At 41.8% G+C, this 22668-nt stretch overlaps 1 protein-coding gene across 1 annotated transcript; it reads left to right on the top strand.

The window, feature by feature from the left end:
- The first annotated feature begins 1747 nt into the window (after window positions 1-1747).
- Window positions 1748-21033, top strand: ZBTB11 (zinc finger and BTB domain containing 11). The gene is made up of 11 exons (XM_051780960.1): window positions 1748-2247; window positions 4927-5162; window positions 5797-6028; window positions 7161-7948; window positions 9980-10159; window positions 10672-10908; window positions 11293-11437; window positions 12414-12531; window positions 15037-15195; window positions 15664-15839; window positions 17794-21033. Exons 1-11 carry the CDS (start codon window positions 1938-1940, stop codon window positions 18324-18326), a joined length of 3114 nt encoding a protein of 1037 aa, XP_051636920.1. The 5' UTR covers window positions 1748-1937; the 3' UTR covers window positions 18327-21033.
- The last annotated feature ends 1635 nt before the right edge of the window (window positions 21034-22668 follow it).

Raw genomic sequence — 22668 nt, 5'->3', positions numbered from 1 at the left:
CTGTTAGCTTTGAGGGCTTGCTTTGTTATCCTACTAAACTGGTCAAGGAAGCAGCTGTGTTCTTACAGTTCTGCTTCCTGCAGTTCTTTAGGGCTTCAAACCCACAATGGCTGTAATGGGCACTCTGGGTTACAGGCTGTGTTTTTGAGTTATGCTTTGTTTTGAGTTTCCTAATAAAATAGATATGGGTCTGGGTGAAGTCTTCAACCCTTTTAAAAAAGGCCCAGCTTGATTACATTAATGGAATTTGCACGGTTACCTTCCAAACAATTCTGCTTTTTGGTAATTAAAAAATGCATAGGAGCTACTCATGTTTAGAATGAGATTGAAGGCTTTTAAACTGATTAAGATACTTGAAAGTGAAGGAGCCAGAATTTGGAAAGGATTTTTAGTTATCTAAAACTGAAGGCTGGAAACACCACTGAAAAGTACCGATGCTAGTGGTGATGATACAAATCCTGATCATGTCAGTGTCATACAAAGCACCTGGTACCCTGCGCCCTTGTGAAAGTTTTCAGCTAAAAAGCTGAAAAAGAAGATGAGCTTTTACAAACAATCTGCTTGAAATACCATTAATATAAACTGTCACATAGGACTAATTTAAAAGACACTATTTGTTAATTCTTTGAAGTTTGCAGGCTTTGGCTGCCTGGTGTTACTGCAGAGGTGCCCTGAAATACTTCTTCCTTGATGTTTATGGCTGAGTTCTAAATGATCTGGTGGAGTAACAGCTCATCAGGTTACTCCTGTCACAAGCTATGCTTCAAGTGAGTGAGGCAGCCTGTTCAGAGCAGGACATTAACCTCAGTTCAAACATAGTTGTAATACAAGGAATTAACATGGGAATTAATATCGTGTTTTCCTAATGCAATGTCATTGATCCTCTATCAAGTATTTATCACCAAAAATTGAATACTTAAATTGGTCATAGGCCCAAAAAATAGGTTGAAAAGGACCTCCAAAGGCCAGCTACTCCAACGCCTTCCTCAAAGCATGTCTATTTTACATCAGGTTGCTGAGATGAGTATCCAGCTGAGGTTTGAACAGCTCCAAGGACAGAGGTCCCAGAACCTCTTAGGGCAACCTGTTCCGTTATTCGACCACCACCGTCGTTAAAAAAAAAACCCAAACAAGCAGAAACCGGAACCTTCCGGCAGCGTTGCTCCATCCCGTCGGTGTCTGTGGGGGACCCCTGTGCTCCCAAGTACCGAGCGCAGGGGAAGGGTCTCTACTGAGGCGCCTTTGGCTGGGCGGACACCCCGCAGTTCCTGCCTTTCATTTCCTGTCTCTGTTACGAGTGTAAAAGCCGGGTCAGAGTTCAGACAAGGAGAACCAGCAGCTGACGTTTAAAATACTTTCTCCCTCGCCTCTCACAGGTGATACAGAGCGCACCGAGGCCCGCGCCGGTGCTGCTCCTGATCACAGTGCAGCCCGAATCTCACTGTTCGTCTGCTCGCTGCCCTTGCTCCCGTGGCAGTTCTGGAGCGGAGGCCGCTCGTTTCGGAGTCAGGGCTCCAAAGGGATTTATTTATTCGGGAGCGCTCACGGCGCCACGGCCGCGCCCTCCCCTGCAGGCTCTGCCCGGCTCCAAGATGGCCGCCCCGGCCCCCGCGCGGCCTCTCCTCTGCCCGGTTCCAAGATGGCCGCCCCGCTCCCCCATCGCGAGCGGCGCCTTCCCTGCGTGCCCGCCCCTGCCCCGCCCCTCCCGCGCGCGGTGGCCCCGGCGTCACTTCCGATTGTGCAGCAGCCATTTTGTCTTTCCGCCGCGGCCGCTGCCCGAGCTTCTCCCTCCCTCCCGCCGCCCGGGGCCGCGACACTCCAGTTCCCCCCTGGGCGCGGCTCCCGCTGGCCCCGGGGCCCAGCCCCCTTCCCCGCCCCGGCAGCGGCTCCGAGGGCGCGGGGGGCAGCTCCCGCGCCCCCCCCCCCCCCCCCGCGTCATGTCCAGCGAGGAGAGCTACCTGGCCATCCTGCGGTACCTGACCAACGAGCGGGAGCCGTACGCGCCGGGCACGGAGGGCAACGCCAAGCGGAAGATCCGCAAGGCCGCCGCCTGCTACGTGGTGCGCGGCGGGACCCTGTACTACCAGCGGCGGCAGCGCGACCAGCAGCGCTTCGCCGAGCTGGAGGTGGTGCTGCAGGCCGAGCGCCGCGCACGCCTCATCCGCAACGCGCACCTGGCGCCCGACGGCGGGCACCGCACCCGCCTGCAGACATGGCAGGGGCTCTCGCAGAAGTACTGGTGGAGAGGTGGGTGCACCCGCGGGACACGGAGCGGGCGGACGGGGCTGCGGCTACTGAGGCGCTAGGGCAGAGTCACAAGCTGGGAAGGAGCACGGTGGGTCGTCTGGTCCAACCTCCCTGCTCAAGCGGGGTCATCCCAGAGCACACGGCACAGGATTCTTGAATGTCTGCGGTGAGGGAGACTCCACACCCCCTCTGGGCAATCTGTTCTAGCACACAGTCACTTGCACAGTAAAAAAGTTCTTCCTCATGTTCTGGTGGAATTTCCTGGGCATCAGTTTCTGCCTGTTGCCTCTCGTCTTATTCCTTGGCACCACTGAGCAGAGCCCGGCTCCATCCTCTTGACAGCCTCTCCCTTCTGATACTTACAGACACTGATGAGGTCCCCTCTCAGCCGTCTCTTCTCGAGGCTGAACAGACTTAGCTCCAGTCCCTTAGTTATCTTTGTACCCTCCACTGGCCCCGCTCCAGGAGCTTCGTGTCTCTCTTGTACTGCAGGGTCCTGAAGGGATGTCCTTGTGCCCTCCCTGGAGAGAGCAGGACAGCAGATTACCGGTGCCACCTCGAAGCACGTGGCCTGTGTCACTCCTCAAGGGGCATGGCTCGCTCTGCAAGGTGCACCTTGGCCAGCAAATTGTCCCAGGGCTTCTTACCCAGTAGCCCTCTTTTGAATATATGGAAACACGGAACAGGACTGTCCCCCTCCAGGTGTTGCATACAGCTCGGTTAAGGCAGGGACTTCTTAAACGGAATGCCTTGTATAGGGAGATAATCCGTTCCATGTGACCCCGGGTTAGCTTTTAACTTCATCCGTGCATGTGATCGTGTTTAGGTACTACAGCTGCCAGTGGTGGTTTGCAGTCCTGGCACTTGTTTTTATATTTATCTCTTTCTTCCAATGAGAAGCTGAAAAGACCAGACCAATTCTCAGCTGAGTCCTGAGTGATATCACAGCTGTTGAAAATGGTGGTGCATGAACAGCAATAATTCCCAGTTGAGGCCTTCTTTTGGCTGAGCCAGTGACTTGATATCTTGTTCCCTTTGGATTTGCTGTTCTACTTTTAGTCCTAGGTATCCATTAAAAAATATCCTGCTTTTCACTTGCCAAGGGCTCAGATTGTGTCTGTATTGCTTCTCTTGTTCTACTTTCTTCATCAGTCAGCAAGTCTGTCATTTCAGCTTTGGTTTTCCCTATCTTAATTTGGAGGGGGTTTGCTCTGGATGCAGCACATCCTTCCAGTACAGATCTGCTTGACTTGAATACCCTTTGATGTGGAAAAGAATTTGTTGTCTCAAAGTTGATATATCTGTTCTGGATATATCAACCCTGTGGTTTCCTTGCCTTTATCTGCATTCTCATTGTCTGCCCAGTATTGGACTGTTCTAGCATCTACTGTCACCCTGTGCTGGAAACTTCCCCGATGGACCTCATCACATCTTCTGTTTGTCAGGAGAGAGCATTCTGTATCCTGCATCTTTTGAGGTTACTAGTCACCTTTATTTGCACAACCTGTACTCTCCTGTTTCTCTTGCACCGAAAATACTAAAATTCATTCCCTGCTTTCAGTTCAAGTATTATGTTTCTTACCTGTGTCTCCTTTAAAACATTGTTTTCCTTTGCCATTGCAATATTCTTGGGCTTCCAGTGGACAGCAGCTTTGACCTAGGTGTCATGTGGGGAGATGGGTGTCAGTCTAGTGTTTGTCTGCTCCAGCTGGGAAGCAATGGGCTGGAGCATGGCTGGCCCAGGGGCCAGGACGGGTGCTGGATACGTGATTTGAAGACCAGACACCTCCTGTGCTGAGAACTAGCCCTGATTTGAGATAAAATCAAGAAAATGTAAAAGTGTTTGAAATAGGCACGAATGTCTTGGGTTGCCTTACCTGTGTGTTTTCCTGATCTTTACAGGGATACATATGGAATGATAGTGCATCTCATGCCCTGAGAAGGTGTGAGCAGTGCAAGTCTAAGACTCTGTCAGCCAAGTTTTTGAGCTGTGCTGGGTTTGAACTATAGAGGCATGGCTCTTCCTCCTAGTGAAGGAAATCAATTTGGATTGAAAGCCATACACAGAAAATGTCTGGGTAACTAGAAGAGGACCCTGGGTTTAGGAACTGTTAAGTATCTAAAATTATTTAGTTACACTGATTAGAGTACTGGTGGGAATTACTTGATTTAAATTCCAAAATCATAAGCAATTGATTTAAATCAGTGTTAATAATATGTATCATCATCATTGCATAAAACACAGTTGATCCCAATTTTTGTAAAAACCCTTAGGTGAGCAGTCCAATTCCTGTCCTCTTCAATAAGAACAAGCCATTCGTGTTGGCTAAATGCAGGATTACATTGCAGGTTTCATTGTCTTGGGATTCTTGCAGTAAATGTCTAAGTACCATTATTTTTTTCTAGCCTTAAAAATCTTTCTAGGAGAGTTTGCTTGATGTAGTGACATTCTAAATGTTATTTCAAATTAATGGGTTACAGTAGTATCGTGCAGTATCATGAAATGGTGTGAGAGAATCAGAACTGGTAATGTGAAGTAGGAACATGTAGGTGATTGACTTCCCTTTCCTTGGTTAGCATGTAATATGGTTATGCTAATCACCTACATGTTTAATTGTGTGTTTAAGATAAATTCAATTACAATGAGAAGCCTAATTAAGCTCCATTAATTTTCCTTAGGTATCCTTAAGCAGGTTAAAGATTACATTAAAGAATGCAGCAAGTGCCAAGAAAAGCTGGATCGCTCTAGATCTCTGTCGGATCCTTCTGAAATGCTGGGGGAACTAGGACTGGATGCAAAATCTCATGAAGATAGCAATGAAACAGATGATGAATTGAGTAACACAGGATCAATTCCAGCTGGATCCCCAAAACCTGTGAAGAAGAAGCCAATAGCAAAGCATGAGCTTGTGTTTGTAAGTACCATTGTTTACATCTGAATGAATTTGAATTGTCTGTTTCTGCATTCTTGGTCATGTACTTATTTTCCATTGTCTTGATAATCTTATAATAGCAAAACAATATAAATTTTGCCAAAGATATTGAATATGTGCAAACGGGTTACTGGTATAGATGGCATGAAATTAATTATAGTACACCACTGTTGGAAGAGAAAATCATCCTGACTCCTATTTGTGCATATAGAATCCGAGGTAAAATGAATGGCAAAATTAGCAGTGGTAAAACATCACATGCAACATTGTCTTGGGCTCTTTATCTGTTCCTTAATAAATGATGCTATATTGATACAGGCTCATGGGCATGTAAAGACACGAATCTAGAAACCATTTCAGACTGTAGCGTAGAAAAATATGGTCAAAGAACTGTGTTTGATTGTGTCTTCCCATTTTTCCAGTTCTGTGCTTTAACTGTGTTTGCAGGGAGGGTGAAGCTTAAAGAAGAAAACAATAGTAAATTTAAGCTTTATGTTATACAGGCTTGAACTGATTGCATGGTTGCAGAAAATAATCCTTTTCTGTGTTTCAGTGTGAATGCTTAAAAAGGCACAATCTAAATGTAATGAAATTTTCATAATGTTGTTTATGACAGGTGGACAGTAAGGGCCTTGTGAAGCAGTCATCTTCCAAACATTGTCTGTCAGTCTTAAACCAGCTGAATCAGCAGAGGCTTTCCAATCAGTTCTGTGATGTGACTTTGCTGATTGAAGGAGAGGAGTACAAAGCTCACAAATCTGTCTTGGCAGCCAACAGCGAGTACTTCCGAGAGCTCTTCATTGAAAAGGGAGCTGTCACTAGTCATGAAGCTGTAGTGGATCTGTCAGGTGAATTGCTGTGGGTTTCAAAGCTAGAAATCATAATATCCTAAGTAAGGTCTTTAATTCAGTCTTTTTTGAATGTTCAAGACAACCAAATATTTTTATCATGCTTTTTTCTCTCTTTTAATCTAAAAGTATTTTATGTGGATTTTAATGCTAAAGCGATCCCTCTGATTTTGTCTGATCTGATTTTCCATGGACTATGGTATTTCATCTTAAAATATCTGAGAAGCTTTTGATTGATTTTTTTACCTTACTTAAACATGGTTCCTCCTTGTATTAGTCACAAATATTAAAAGGGAACATAATCAAATGTTGAATACATCAATGGGGGATGTTGCCTAGCTTCTTGGAGAGCTGTTTAGCTTACCAAATGCTAAATTGTTTCTTAATTCTCTGAAGAAGTATTATGCATGTCTGCTTATTTCTCAAACCTTCTGGTATGTTAAAGATTAGAGACAATTCTAAAATTAATGCTTTAAAAATATGTTTGTAGTGATGAAGAAGACTGTACAGAACATATGCCTTCTGCATTGCTTTCTCATGAGTTCTTAACTGTGCCTGTCTCTGCGTGAACAATACATTTCTAATGTGAAGGTCCAGAAGCTTCCCCAGATCAAATGCTTGATTTATGATTTACACAACTGTGGAAAATTTTACCAAATTCTTATATTTAAGCATTTCTATCTATATATCCATATATTTGTTGTTTCCAATAGCTATTTTTTTGTTTTATTTTTCTGCCGCATCAGTTGATACTTAAGTCCTGAGTGCTTTCTGAATGTAGCAGGTCCAGAAAAATTTTGGTTAAATTAATGTGTTTCAAAAATATTGTGGCTCTCCCAGCATCTTGAAACATTTTTCTAGGGAATTTTATTGTGAAATAAGTTCCATGTAGTTATTGGAAAAGTTGTCTGAGCTTACTTACCCATAGAAAATATATGAGGAGGAAGCTTTTGTGTAAATGACAACTAATTGAGTCCCAGTGGAGAGGCTTCAATGTTATTTCAAAGTATGTTTTGCTCTAAATTTCAGACTTAACCATATCAAAGGTGAACTGTTGTATTCATCATGGAATATTTTGGTGTAATTCCAGGTCATCGGTACTTGCTCTAATACCTTGTTTTATTCCTGGTAGGGTTCTGCAAGTCCAGTTTCCTGCCTCTGTTGGAATTTGCTTACACTTCAGAACTAACTTTTGACTTCTGTAGCATGGCAGAAGTGGCCATGCTTGCCCGGCATCTCTTCATGACGGATGTCCTGGAAATCTGTGAAAATGTGCACAAACAGATGGAAGAGAAACAAATCACAGTGTACCAAAAGGGAGACATTCAAACTGTGGAGTCAACACAGAACTTAGCAGAGCAGGCTGAAGTTGAGACACAGCCCACGGATGGTGCTGAACAGCTTAAGCTCACAGACAGTGAAGTGCCAGTAGCTGTGAACGGAGCTCCTTCCTCTGCTGGGACAGAGGAGGCAGCAGCACCCCAGCCCAACCTCCTGCACCCAGAGCCTCTGGAGGCCACTCCCCATGATCTTCCAAAGCCTGTGGAGCAGTGTGAAACAGCTGAGAATTACATCAAGATCCAGCTGGTGGAGAGCATTTCAAACAACCTCTACGAAAGGTTGGGTGTGGAAAATGTGGACACAGAGAGTCAAACAGAAACTGAGGCCATTCAAAATGAAAGTGATAAAGCACATGTGGACACTGCTGCTGAAGACTCCTCAGAGACGCTCACACAAACAAGTAATGAACAGAGCATCCCAGTTTCCCCCCAGGAAAACCTTGCTTCCAACCAGGATGATACTTACAAGAGCAAGCTTCGCCAGCGTTCTGTCACTGAAGGGGGATATATCAGATTGCATAAAGGAATTGAAAAGAAACTGCAAAGCAGAAAGACAAATCCTAAATCTGCAGTACAGCAGGTATTCTATCTGTCATAAGGCCTGTTGTCAGTAATTACCAGTGTTTCAAAACCTATCTGAAAAGACTGCTTCCCAAAAAGAAAACAAACAAACAAACAAACAAAACAAAACAAAAAACCCCATTGACTTGGCATCAATATTCCTTCCATATTAAAGATTTTGAGAATGCTCAGTGACCTTAGCCCAGCTTGAGTATCTTCTCACAGCAATCTTCTGTGATCTGTGAATTTAATTCTTAACTATCTCATGTGTATGTCAGTCATAGACAAATGTATTTATCTGTTAGAGAAGTGAGACCCTACATTTGTTCAGACTGGAAAACAGCATTGGGAAAGAAAAATTTGACATCCCATGTGGATCTTAAGATGTAGTCATAAGTCACAATAATGCAGTCCTGCTACCTTCAGATTGGGGTCAGTTCAGAAAAAAAGGTTCAAAGAGCATTGATGTTAAAAACTCTAGCACTCGAATATACTAAATGTTTAGCCACCAGTTCCACACACAGGGGAATAATTTGTTATCATTACAACACCCTCATAGCCAGAAACTGTAGCATTAGTCTCTTTCCTACTGATGGACAGTTCAAATCCCAGGTGTTAGAACTAGCACAGTCAAAATACTTGAGCAGCCTCTTTATGAGGGTTGGAAAATGACAAGTTTTTGTTCTGTTTTGGGAGGGGGGAATATTTACCTTCAGGAACAACTCCTGTTAACTTACTTTGCAGTTTTTAAATCCAACCCATTGACACATGAGGTCCACAAACAGTGGCCACCTATGGAAAAAAGCAGTTGGTTTAGATAACTGCTCGGGATTGGATTCAGGAATGGGTTTCTCCTTTCCTAACTCATTTCATAGCTTTTAACACTTTTTGTCTCGGGCATCCCTCAGCTTCCCCCTATGGCACTGGATGTGTCATAAGCTTTGGGAAGGAGACTCCTTTCTGAGTTCCCAGGTTTGATGCTGGCAGAATACCAGGAAACTGATTGCAGGAAGAATGCTGCCGACTTGAATTACAGTGCTTCCACTTGGCATACAGATACTGGGGATGAGGTGTGCTGTGTAGGAATTACTTTCCAAGCTGTTACTAACCACACACTGAACAAAATTACTTTTGTGGCTTCACAATTCTGCTAAGTTTGCATAAGTTTTCAGATCAATAGTAAAATTTAAAAAAATATATGAAAATGTTGTCTCTGTATTGAGTTTGTTTGGCTTCCAGAGGCATGGAAGGGCTGGCATGTTTTAAAAACTGTTAGATACCTTGCTTGTTGGGAGAACAGGACAAAGAAATAGGGATGCTTGTATTTCCTTCCCTTGCCTTATTCTCAGAGCCCCAAAGGGTCCTGATACAGGAAATTTCAGCCTGATCACTTACAATTTGGCTTCTAAAGAATTTGACAGTGAGTTTCCACAGAGGAAAATGAGATTATCAGCTCCAGGTATCACTGTCAATGATGCCTAACAAAAAACCACTAGTGCCTTACATAAAAAAATCTCCAGGAAAGCTGGAATACTCTTAATCTGAAAGAATTTATTTGCTTAAATACTGTGAATTTTTGGTAGGTTATTAATAGCTCATAGGCCTTTTTTTTTTATTTATTTAGTATGATGACTTTTCTAGCAAAGCTAATATAAATTCTGAAAAGGGAAGTTGGGGTTCAGCAAAGGGTTAGAAACATTTGATGGAAATTGTGACTGGTAGTACTTTGTGATTTCCCTGTAACTATCCCTTAGCTCTCACTTAGGCAGTTACTCAGGGCTGAATAGTTATTTGTCCCTGAACTGCTAAATCGTTGTGTGCCCATTATCATAGCCAGCTTACAGTTTTAAGACCAGTTTGTCACTCACCATGAGATCTGTAGTTTTGTAGTGAACTGAAATAAGGTAACTTTCTAGCAGCTAAGTTAACTTTGCAAAATTAACAGGTATTATAGCAACACAGAAAAATCAGGTTTTAGTACTCACTTGCAGAGGAAGTATGAAATACAGTGTAGTAAAATTCATTTAAGAGTTATGTTTTTCCAACCTAGGTTGCCATGAAGCTGGTACAAAGAGGGAAAAAAATGAAACAGCCCAAAAGAGACACCACAGAAAATAACGAAGTTGAAGCTCAGCACAAGTGCACAGAGTGTGGAATGGTGTTCCAGCGGCGCTATGCACTTATAATGCACACACTGAAACATGAAAGATCTCAAGAATATAAATGTCCTGTAAGTTGAAGGGGGTTTTTTTGTCTGTAAACCTCCCTCTTAATGAAAATTCATTGAGTAATGACGTTAGTAATTATTTTTTCTTGCCTTTTCTTGGTACAAGCTTCTATTTTCCTTAAGGATTTCAGAGTCAGATGCAGTCTTGATCTGGGTGGGGTGGGGTAAAATGTGGTGCAGCCACTTGACCTGACAGCAGCACTGTGTGACATGGGAGTATGCCTGCTGCTCAAGACAGTGCTGACATGGGATTTACTTTAGCATTACCAGTAAATTTGCAACTGTGTTTAGATTCAGCTGGAAGTCAGTGTCACTGGGAAGTGATCAGGGGTTCTGTCAGTAGCCATAAGATTAAAAATGTGTAACTATTAATTAATCTGAGATAAAATACCTGTTGGAGTCAGGTTATAGATTTAACCATATTACTCTACTCAAAATCTTTGATTACCTTTTTGTTTTTTAATATAATTTTGAGCATTAAAAGCAAAGTAAAGTTGTGATATTTTCTTTGCCAGCTGTGTAAGAAGGAATTCCAGTACGGTGCCTCCCTGCGGGCCCACCTTGTCCGGCACACTCGGAAGAGCGAAGCCAACCCCGCAGCTACGAGTGCGGAAGGGACGGGTGTGTCTGCAGTGAAAGGGAGAACCAAACGGGAATTCGTGTGTGATATCTGTGGGAGAACTCTGCCTAAGCCCTACTCTCTCAGAATACATATGCTCAAACATACAGGTGTAAAACCACATGCATGCAAGGTAAAGTCGTTTTACCCTCAGAATCAAATCAGTAGTGGTCTCTTGATATTTTGGTATTGATGCTGTGCCCTAAAATTCATGTTAATTTTAGTCACTTCAGAATAGGGAATGCTGCTGTAACATCCTGATGAAATTGCTTGCAGTCCCAGAGCAAGAAAACTAGAATGAATTTGAGTCATGAAAGTCCACATTCCTGTGTCTAGAAGAATGTCTTCCCTCGAGTATTCCTTTTTTTAACAGGCCAGTTCTGTCACTGGTGCAAAATCACAGGCATGGCCATCCTAGTTCCCAAGAAATACAGGAGGTTTTGTTGTGTTTGAATTTAAACACATATTATATAATGATTTTTGTTTGTCCTGTTTCACCACGTACGGATTTTTTTAGGTTTGTGGAAAGACCTTTACATATAAGCATGGATTAAAAATGCACTTGGCTCTCCATGAAGTACAGAAACAGTTCAAGTGTGACTTGTGTGAAAAGTCTTTTGTCACAAAAAGAAGTCTTCAGGAACACATGAGCATTCATACAGGTAAGTGAGGAGAAAGGGAATCCTTTTCCTTTGTCTGGCTGTTCTGTGCTGCTGAACTTCGTTATTGTTCTTCAGTGTCAAAGGCACTGTTTAAAAAAAGAAATGGCAGTTTCTCCTTTTTTCTCTAATGGTCAGGCAGCAGAAATAGAGGGAAGGAGTCATTTTCTGGGCTTATTTTACCATAGCTTAATGTTATTATGCAGATGTTCTATACAAGAACAGGGAATTGTGGTTGGTTTTTCTTGTGGTTTTATGTACATATTTAATGTATCATGTCAATTCAACAAAAAATAGACAGCAAGCTGGAATGTTTCAGAGCACTTACACTTCCAGCCTATACTTCTAGAGGAAAACAAGTTAAATCTCTCAAAATCTCCATGTACATTTTACAAGACTTGCTGAACTAATGCTGACATTTTAAAAAGCCTGGTGTCTTGAAAGATCTTAGGATGTGAAAGAATGACAGTATAATAATTTAATACAATTATATATTATATTTAATATATTAGTACTCATCACTCCTACATTGATGAATTGGAGCAGAAATTTTTATTTTAAGGTATTGTTCCACAAGTTCAAGATTTAGTACAATTAGTTAAGCAATGCTGTGTTGCTGGAAAAGTTGCATAATATGTGAACACAGGCAGTCGAGGGGGGGGTTCACACAAGAGGGCAGTTTTTAGGCTGCACTCTTCTCATGACTGATTAGTAGCTGCAATGAGGTACTTGTGTGTAAAAAAAAAAAATGAAATAAAGCAGTTTAGAGCTGCTACTCCACTCTTTGTGTGTTATTGCATTAGCACATACAAAATACACTTAAAAATTCTGTCTGTGTGATTAAACCAACTTCTCTTTGTAGCACTGCTCTGATTACTTAAGATAAACTATATGAGAATTAAAAAAAACACTCTCACAAAGCACTCCAGAGAAATGGAGGCCTGGCTTGGTAACATATTCTGTTTTGGTTTTTTTTCAGGAGAATCCAAGTATCTTTGCTCCATCTGTGGAAAATCCTTCCACAGGGCATCAGGGCTCAGTAAACACATAAAGAAACACCAACCAAAGCCTGAAGTTCGTGGATATCAGTGTACTCAGTAAGTTGGTTGGTGGGTTTCTTTGGTGGGCTTTTTTTCTTAACATTAAGATCCTCATAATTTTAAAGGTCAAAAGCAGCTCCTTGATGTAGTGTAAAACTATTCCACTGGCCTGGGATAAGACTTTTAAAGCATAAAAGTAAAAAAATGCATTTTTGTAAATACATGTGTTGGAGAGCAAAAGCTTGGTTTTAAACTGTTACCTGGCTCTGGTTTCACACAGCTGTTCTCTAATGAGTGTGTTTGCACTGTAATAGGTGCTGGAATCTGTAGCTATGTGGGTTTACAGCTCCTTTGTAGGACAGATAGGAGTGGTAAGGTTGTCAGAGGCCAAGGGCCTTCAGCCTGGTTTTGCCCTCTCTAAGTGTGATAGGTGATTTCAGTTTAATTTGAAAATGTCCTGTGTAGTCTACAAGGTCAGGTACTTGTGTGCATCGCAGTGCACACTGTGTTTAGCAAACAGCTCTGGGGGAACATCATCATAAATCAAGACTCACTGACTGTTGCATTTAATTTGATTATAAAACATACAAAACCACTTAAATATCTTTGCATTATGGACTTCAGTTTAGCAGAAAGTATTCTTGGAAAGAGTGCATCTCTTAGTGCATTAGTGAAACGTGGATACTTTTTCCATGACCAAGCAGACTATAGGGGAACCTTTCAAGTGACCAAGAAGGACAAATAGTGCTTAATTTTTTTGAACTCTCAGTTAGGTCCCTGGGAAGCTCTCTCAAGTATTAAGAGGAGTTGCACAATTTATGAGTGCCTGTAGCATCTCAAGGTTTTAATGAAAGCAGTAATCTGAAGTATTGTTAAAGGTATCTCTGGTAGTGCTGCTGCGTGCTAGCAAAAGTAATATTTTCTGAGTGCTGAAAACTTACTTTAATTCTGTCAGCAATGTTTTTTAGTGCTTTTTAATGCTAAAAATATTAATCCTAGAAATACAAAGACCTAATAGAGGCCACAGACACTATTTCACACTAGGGAAGGCAGTTTTGGTTTGAAGGCGAAATATATTTTAAAAATGAATTTTTTTTATTTAAGGCAGTAGAGTAATGGATGGAAAAGATCACCTAGACAGAGAAGATATTTTGAATCCCCAGCTTCTTCAAGACAGACACAGTCCTTGCTGCTTCTGCTGCAAAGATCTCTACTAAAGATATAATTGATGTTTTCACAAATGGTTCAGAGACCTTCACTAAGCAATAACCAGACTTTAGTTTTTTAATTTGGTGGCTTGGAATGGAAACATCACTGCCAGGCTTTAGTTTGAACTTCTGGCCAAGCTGAGTGAAGCTGAACATGAGTTATTTTCCTAAAATGGTCATGGAAGTTTTTCAGTGAAGTATGTGTTTGATAAATTGCAGTAATGTGTAAGTGTTAGAGGGTGGTGGTTGTTTGAGTTTTGTACTTCTCTAATGACTTCTCCAAATATGCAATCCTTGAGGAGAGAGCACCGAGTGCCAGACTTTGTGATACTTTTTGATGTGGCTCTGTGAACCAAGGATCTCCAAGAGCCCCATTTGAAGAGGAGCTGTCAGTTTTTCCAGCCTAGGAGGAGGAGTTTGTTTGGGTGGCTCAAGGATCATCACCTATTTTCCCCCCTGCCCTCAAAAGCAAAGGAGACTTTTTCTCCTGTCCAGAATGCCCATTACTCAGGAAATGTAATGTAAAAAGTTTTGTTCCTGCGTGGAAGCTATTTTATATTTTCAGATTCCACTGGAGGTTGAGAATTCTGAGATTTCCTCATTCCGGTGGTTGATCCTCTACAGAAGTTGAATCTTCCACCTTTGCTTGCTGACATTTCTCTGCCTCTGTCCCTTTTTGAGTCGTAGAGCTCTGTGACGTTACTTGAGCGAGGAGATAGAGATGATCAGCAGAATTTCTTTCAAAGGGAGAAACCATGTCTTTGATTAGACCAGTCTCTGTAGTTTTCATACCAAGAAGAGCTATATAGTCATATTGTGGCAAGGTATAAATGAAGGAAAACAATAAGGTTGCCTGGGTTTAGATGTGTATAAGCATCTAGCTAAGGAATGAGTATCACTACTTTCAGATGCTTTCTTGTAGGATCATGGATTTGATATTTTCATTTCTAAAAAAACTACATTTGAACATTACAAAGAACAAATTCCAGTTGTCTGTGTATCAGTAATTAATCCTCTTAAGGGAAGAAGCAGCTGTTAATGCCCTCCTATGTTCATATGGTATAACACAAATCTCTTATGTCTCCGAGTTGTTTTGACTTTGATTATTCCCCATCCAAATCACAGAAAGAATGTAGTTACTCATAAGAGACAGTGTGTTTCAGAGGTCCTCAGGTTTTATCCCAGGCTTTCAAACAAGCTGCTGTTCTTTTTAATTTTCCCTAGTTTGGAAAGGGATTGTGCATTATATAAATATTGATGATGCAGTAGGTGTTCTCAAAGACTTTAGTTGCTATTAAAGAATAGGGTCCCAGTGCCTTTCTTATATAGGGTGCTAAAACATTTACTCTTACAGGTGTGACAAGAGTTTCTATGAAGCTCGAGATCTTCGGCAGCATATGAATAAACATTTAGGTGTGAAGCCATTTCAGTGTCAGTTCTGTGGAAAATGTTACAGCTGGAAGAAAGACTGGTATTCTCATGTAAAGTCTCATTCTGTCACAGACCCTTATAGGTAAGAGAAAATTAACAGCTGAAATGTACTAATCAAAATGAGGTTATACAGATCCACAGCCAGCCAACAAGGAACTGCCTAGTCCACTCTAAAAGTACCAATTGATTGGTGGTGACTGGGGTCTTGAGAATGGGTGGGTGACTTTAAATAGTGTGGTTTAGCTGTTAACCTGCTGAGATAGTCCTGGGACTAAGATACATGACATAGTATGAGGATAAATATAATCGATGAAGTTAGAAATGCTTTGTGTGGGATCTCACTTCCCTAGGAGGTAAGTGGAAGCTTTGTGGCTGTGGATAAGAGAAAATGTAATTCAGTCCAACAGTGTTACTTCTAATTAGGGAACTGCTTGTTATATGAGACAGTATTCTCATTAAACTTTGCCTACCATAACTCAAGTGCATTTTGGTTTAAATACATAAGTGTACCATAATGGTTTTAATAGATTTCTCACTTAACCCATTTTAGGTGTAATGTATGTGGAAAAGAATTTTATGAGAAGGCTTTGTACAGAAGACATGTAAAGAAAGCCACACACGGTAAAAAAGGAAGAGCAAAACAAAATTTGGAACGGGTTTGTGAGCATTGTGGAAGAAAATTCACCCAACTCCGGGAATATAGGAGACACGTGAACAATCATGAAGGTATGTAGAAAACAAACAGTGATGATGCCCCTCAACCCCTAAAACCATGGTGGAGAGAGGGATAATTATTTCTTTGAGTCTGTGTATATCCTATCTGGTAAGAAACGTAGGAGTTCTTACAGATTCTCCAGTTAGGTTTAAGCTAGTCCTGGCTTGATACCTTGCTGCCAGTGATTCCCAGAGATGGCTTTTGGGATCTTTCTAAAACTCCAGTCACACACAGGGACAAGGCCAATTTGTCTTTCTCAGAACTTTAATGGAAGAACTTTTTTACAAGGGATTAAAAGGTGTAAATCTGGCAAAGAATTGGATGTCGTAAAACATTCTCCACACACAGTTAAAATAATCTTCAGATAGGAGAATGACTGGCCTAAATTAAAAAAAAAAACAACCAAAAACCAATGTTGGAAACTGATCAATTTCTTGATTTTTAACAAGCAGTAAACTATGGGATGCTTGGTGAAAATATGAAAACATTTTACAGTTTTCTTTTTTAAAAGTATGTGCATTTTTACTTTAGATGTGAAGTATGAAATTGATTTTTGAAGTATGAAATTTGATTTTTGATTATTATGTTGTTGCAGCTGTGCTGGGAGTCTATATTCTCCTATTGGAGGGCAAATCCCACTTTTTGGAAGCATTTCTCCTTTTAGAGAGCTCTTATGAGTAAATCTAATAGCTGTCTAACTATTGAGGTGGAGATTTTTTGTTTGTTTCTAAATAAAGTGTCCTGCAATAGCCTGATCTTCAGTAACTGTGACTGAGGAAAAGCCAGTATTGAGATGGCATTGGTCACCACCCATACGCCCCATTAGATATTACAGACCATGGAACTTGAATGTTATGAGGGAGAATAAGATTATAGAAACATCAGGTGCTGTATTTGAACATATGCAGTGTAGAAGAGGAGGTGAAACAGGTGTGGGTGTACAGAAGGACTTACAGAAACAAAGGGTAGCTAGAAATAAATGTAAGTGACAAATTCTGTGAAGTAAAACACGGTTTCAGAAAGGCATCACCAGCAAAAAAAAATAATTAGATTTGATATTATTAAGTAGTGCGCACTTAAAACAGGGAAGAAACTTCATTAAAAGGAATCCTGAAAAGTTTTGAAGAAGTAAAATGTTAGATTGGTGTCTTAGTTTAACAAGATTACAACTTAAAAATTAAGAGACTTCAGGCAGAAGTGTGGAAAAGGAAAAGAAACAGCTTTTTATTAAAAAAATCTGAATAAACAACAAATGGTGCAATCAAAAACTTTCAGAAGAAACAAAACAAAGTCCCAAATCCCAGATGGGGAGGAAGAAACCTGCGGCAGCCCGGGGGAGAAATGCAGGACTGTCCCAGCAGTTCAAAAGCTGCTCGCAGCCACGTGTGCTTGCAGCCAGCAATGAAAAAAGAATGAAGTCCTTTTCCCACAGGCAGTCTTGAAAGCAGAATACTTTGCTCTGAGATGGGTTGGTCTCTCTCAGTCGTCCTCCGTGAGGTGTCCTGTGGGGAAAAATTTTCCTTTCAGGAAAAGAGAACGAGGCGGCCAAAAACCAGGCTCCTGCTCTGTCTGGTCCCAGACCAAACCCCCAAAAGCCCCCAAACAAAAGACTCCAAGGCCTCCTTGCCCTGCGCAGCGTGTGCGGCTTTGCTCTGCCCCCACCCCCATCCCGGAAGAAACAGATGGGGGGGCGGGGGCACCACACTGGGAAAAAATTCCAACATTTCTTTTCAAACCTATGACAATTGGGCTGAGCACTTGTTGAAAATCTTACCATTGAATGTATTATGGTTGCATTATATTGTAGCCCAGAAGTTGTGAACAGTATCTCTTTCTTACATGGCAGATCTTACATCATTCCTTTTGTTCTTTCATACTCCTCTTTTCCCTGTCAGTTCTCGTCATGGCTCATGCCTGTTTATGAACTCTGGTGGTCATCTCTTCCTTGCTTTCCCCCGAGCACAGGTGTGAAGCCCTTTGAGTGTCTGACGTGCGGGGTGGCCTGGGCCGACGCGCGCTCCCTGAAGCGCCACGTGAGGACACACACCGGGGAGCGGCCGTACGTGTGCCCGGTGTGCAACGAGGCCTACATAGATGCCCGGACCCTGCGGAAGCACATGACCAAGTTCCACAGGGACTACATACCCTGCAAAATCATGCTGGAAAAAGACACTCTTCAGTTTCACAACCAGGGGACGCAGGTGGAGCACGCCATCAGCATTTTAGCGGCAGACGTGCAGGAGCAAGAAACCGAGATTAGCTTTGGTGCTGGTGAGGGTGAGACTGTGGTAGTGACAGGGGAGACGCTTGAAGCCATCGAAGCAGTTGCAGCTACTGAGGAATGTACATCAGTCTCTACTCTTTCTGACCAAAGCATCATGCAGGTGGTGAATTATGTATTGGCACAACAGCAAGGACAGAAAATGGCTGAAGGGACGCAGGCCATTGAAACTGTAGAAGTAGAAGTGGCCCATGTTACAACAACAGAGTCCATTTAGTGTATGAGAGAGCATGAAGAGTGAGGTATTACAATCTGTGAGAGGCAAGTATTGAATGGGTTATCTGGGGCTTTCAGTGATGCCTGTTTTCAAACAGTTACTCCTCAGTACTGAACATTGTGGTGACGAAATACTGCACCACGCACTAGAGGGAAAAAGTTAAGATGCTCCAGTGTAGGCCAAGGCTTTGAAAGCTAAGATGTCTGTACTGACCATAACTGAAAGAAAAAAAAGTTAGAATAATGTTTTTTGTGTCATGGAGTAAGTATCATGCTGTAACTTAAAAATTAAAAGAAAAAAAACATATAAAAAGGCTGCACTAAAAACTAGAAATGCACAGCTATCGGTAGCTTTCGTTTTTTGTTTTAATGTGCATTTCCTCAGGTTTGTGAGCAAATTACTTCTATTGGATTCTGTCTGTTTACTCCCCAAGACAAGGGGGTGTTAGAATGCTTTGTGCAGCATGTGCTTCATGTGACATACAAAAAAATTGAGGCTTTTTTATTTGGGCAGAGGCACCATTGGCTGTTAGTGAATCCCAGTTTGAAGAATTGACTTAAATTCCGGGTTGGTGGGTGGCAGTCCAAGGTGCAGCAAAACACTGTTAAAATCTTTTACACATAATGGGCAGGGATCTTCTGAAGGCTGAGGAAGTGGTTCTCCAAGATGATTGTGAATTCAGGTTGACCAGAGGACAGCCTACTGCAGGGAGACTCCTTAGAGAAGTCAACTCCTTTTCATTTGTAAGGGAGGAGCTTTCCCTGCAGCCTCCGTGCACAGCCGTGTTCAGGTCAATGTTTGGTTGTCTAAAGGAAGCTGTCGCCAGCACTGGTGTCTGTACCCAAAGCAGGCAGCCTAATGATGGATGTTTCTAGTTTTGCTTTACGTTTAATGTACAAACTCTCAAGTGAAAAAGGTGTAGCAGCACACTTCTTTGGGAATGTAAACATGGTGAAGAAGTCCACCTAGTTACGATCTGATCTTGTAAGGAGGAGGAGCCTTGCTAATTCCCAAATAGGACACACAGCAATATCAGGATAGAGAAATAGGAAAATCTTAATATGGGGTAAAAATCAGATTTGTCTCAAAATTACCAGTGTCTCTAGACCTTATTACTGCTGCTGTAAGAAAATACTTCTAGGGCCAGTTAATTACCCAGTGTTATACCACATAGATGGAAAAATCCTTACTAGGTGTTTCTGCAACCACGTGTGGCTTGGCCCAAGTTTACATGTTCCTTATTTAATACCACCAACAGTGCACATCTTGATGTGTACAAGGTGTGGGTTCTTTTATTGTTGGTTGTTTGGGTTGTTTTTTAAGCAAGCAGATGTTTGTTGAGGTAACTGAAAGTGCTTTGCATATGAACAATCAGAACTGTCTTTAAATTATTCTCAGTCTATAGTGGTATCAAATATTTCCTCATTTGGACAGTGGCAAGATACCCAGGGAGCCAGAAACCTGTACTATTGCAGGGTAAACTTCATTAATAAAACAACGTGCATATAATTCTGTGCTACAGAAACAGATCCACTGAAGAAAATTTAAGAAACCCTATGGCAAAGTAACCACCTCATTTGAATTAGTATTTCTACCTTTCACCTTATTTAACTATGTGAGTATCTGTCTACTAAGCTACAGAGTGGACTGTTCTTTTTATACTTCGCAATCCTGTAGATAAGCAGTTATTGAAAATTTTTCAGCAATGTGTAGTTTGAGTTCCTGTCTTGGATCCGAATTAATTTGTAGATGTCTATTTCAAAGGTCAGGGTCTTCCTTCAAAAAAATAATGTAGTTATTTATACATCCTGCAGCCCTTTACAGTTGTATTATTTTCTAATTACCAAATGGAATAAAACTAAAATTAATATTTAAAAAAAATACTGCTAGCTGTAACTTGAATTTTTTATGGTCAAGAATCTGGAGATAGCCATCCTGCTTAAAATTAAAATACTGCCATTATGATGAAAAAATATTTAAAAGAGCACTAGGTAAAGTTTAAATTTACTTAAATTTACTTGTTTTTATTCTACAAATTATTACTAAAGTGAAGAAATGTTCAAGGAAAAATAGCTGTAAATAATGCTAGAACATTATTTGTATATTTAGTGTGTTACCTTACAAAAAGAATATTACCAGCACCTTAGTTTAATCTTTGGTGCATTTATTTATTTGCCCAACCTATGGAAGAGGCAGAAGTGAATGTGAATTTCAGAGCCTTCCTATCCACTGTAAAAATGCTGTAACTGACTCAATAGACTGCTCTTTAAAAACAACAACCAACCAAACAAATCCCAAAAGGTTGTTTCCTAAACTAGGTTCAGCCAGGAATGTCAGAGCTGAATGTTGTGCGCCCCTTTCCTGACACGCTGTGCCTTACCTTTCCAGAACGGCGTGAGGTAAGTAGGGAGTGTCACTTTTGGCTTTGCTGTTCCCATGTATGTGTTGCCTTACATTTTTCTTTAGACTTCAGCACTTAAGATGTTCACTACCCTTCTGCAATCTATTTGAAGTCAGACTGCAAATATGCAGTTGATATTTGATTTTTTTTAAATAAAATTCATGAGAAGTGTCCATTTATTAAGTATTCCTGGTGAATTCCTGTACATAATTAATTTGATTTGTACATTCTGCTCTTTTTATTTAGTGTTAGATGTATAAAGTTATGGTTAATTCTGTCATCAAATAAACGGAGCTTTGCCATGAATTACTCTTTCAAGAAACTTTTTTTGGCAGATGAGGAGGAAGGGGTTGCAGAATTGTTTATTCCTCCTCAGTATTTCTTTCCATATGTAGGCTAATGTCTGGTCTGAATAGTTCTAGGAAGGCCTGCTTTTTAATTTCTGCTTCAGGCTCAAAGAATTAACATGGATGAGGAAAGGAAACACACTGCCCTCCTGCATTTGGTCAGAACATGGCTCTGCAAGAGCACAGTGCTAACAAAACACCGTGTATATTGATACTGAAATCACTCTGGCTGCAAGGCCTCTTCCTGGGGGAGGCATCTGCTCGGCCCCCTGGCCCCCGCTGTAACCCCTGTGGTTTGTTTCAGGTGGTGGTTCTCTTGACTTGGGTTTCCATACAGCACTGGCACCCCAAGGCAAGCATCAGACAGCACTTCCACCTTGGCCTCTGCTCTGGGATGAATATTTGAGCAGGGGTTGTGGGGTGGAAATTGTCCTCCAGTGTGATCCTGGCTGAAGGATGAGCTGTACAGCTGCTCCTGGGCTGGGAACAGTGTCCTGTGCCTTTCCATTTGCTGTTACAGGAACTTTCAAGGCAACAATGGTGCAGAAAGGCTGATTATCTTTTGTGGTTCATCCTGATTCCTCAGGGAAGTGATAAGGGAGCTTTTTAGTGTATTGGCTCTCTGTAAGTAAAAAAGCAAGTATATAATTAAACAAAAACAGGTTTCAAAGGCTGAGTGCTGAAGGAGTAACGTAGCCTACTGTTGAATTACTACTCTTCCACAGGGATGCAACCATAGATGCAAAACAGCCACGTGATGTGTGGATAATTTTCACACCCCCCTTTGTTTCTACTTGAGCTAGAACTGTCATTCCTGGCTGTTAAAGGAAGCATGGTGAATTTCTACAGTGCTGGAGGGGTGTATATCATGGTAACATTCAGGAGCCAGTCTTAGAGCTGCTGCTGACAGCGGGGTAGAACCCAGCAGCTCTCAAGCAGTTCTTTACCAAGACCTGTTGTGCAGAAGAGTTCCAGCTGTGGAAGGCGAGAGGCCCCTGGTCACTCTGTTGTCACCCTCAGGCCCAGGGCTGTTGGGGAATGTGCTGACAAATCTAGTGTGACCTTGAAGGGGCTCTGCTGAAAGTAAGTTGCTCTTCCTCCCCTGGGAAAAGTTTTGTCCTAGGGGGGCAGTATTTTGCCTTACAGATGGTAACAGAATTGCTGAATGATTTGGTGCTTTTAGATGTGCAATAGTCCGAGCTCTCGTCATGGCTTTAAATTTTACACGTGAACAGGACTCTTAAACAAGCATCGAAGTAACAAAAGCAAGGCACACCCTGAGACAGGCTGCAGTTTCACAACTGCCTGTTACTCACTGCAGTTCTAGACAGTGGAAGCTGGTCTGCCTGTGAACAGGGAGGACCACCACAGTCACACTTCTTTCACAGAGGCACAACTGTGATTCTGTAACTACTGAGCATCAGCCAACATGATTTGTGCCACTACTATGTTTACTAATTATGGGAGGCTGGGGGAGAAAAGGAGAGATGTTTTTATTAGAACTTGCATTACCTTTACATTAATAAACTTGTGCTGCCAGGAAAACATCAACATACGCTCATGACTTCAAGTTTCAGTGGAGCTCTTGCTCCAT

This window comes from Manacus candei, unplaced genomic scaffold, assembly GCF_025592945.1.
Source record: "Manacus candei isolate 608988 ecotype Guabito, Panama unplaced genomic scaffold, ASM2559294v1 h1tg000014l, whole genome shotgun sequence".
NCBI lineage: Eukaryota > Metazoa > Chordata > Aves > Passeriformes > Pipridae > Manacus > Manacus candei.
The sequence above is the reverse complement of the archived record's forward strand: the minus strand, read 5'-3'. Positions and strand labels throughout refer to the sequence as shown.

What these genes read in the sequence shown, in the direction of transcription:
- ZBTB11 (XM_051780960.1), top strand. Translation starts at nt 1,938, where the DNA reads ATGTCCAGCGAGGAGAGCTACCTGGCCATCCTGCGGTACCTGACCAAC. An exon ending in CGTGGATATCAGTGTACTCA is followed by an intron (nt 12,532 to 15,036) that starts GTAAGTTGGTTG and finishes TTACTCTTACAG; the next exon opens with GTGTGACAAGAGTTTCTATG. An exon ending in ACACGTGAACAATCATGAAG is followed by an intron (nt 15,840 to 17,793) that starts GTATGTAGAAAA and finishes CCCCGAGCACAG; the next exon opens with GTGTGAAGCCCTTTGAGTGT.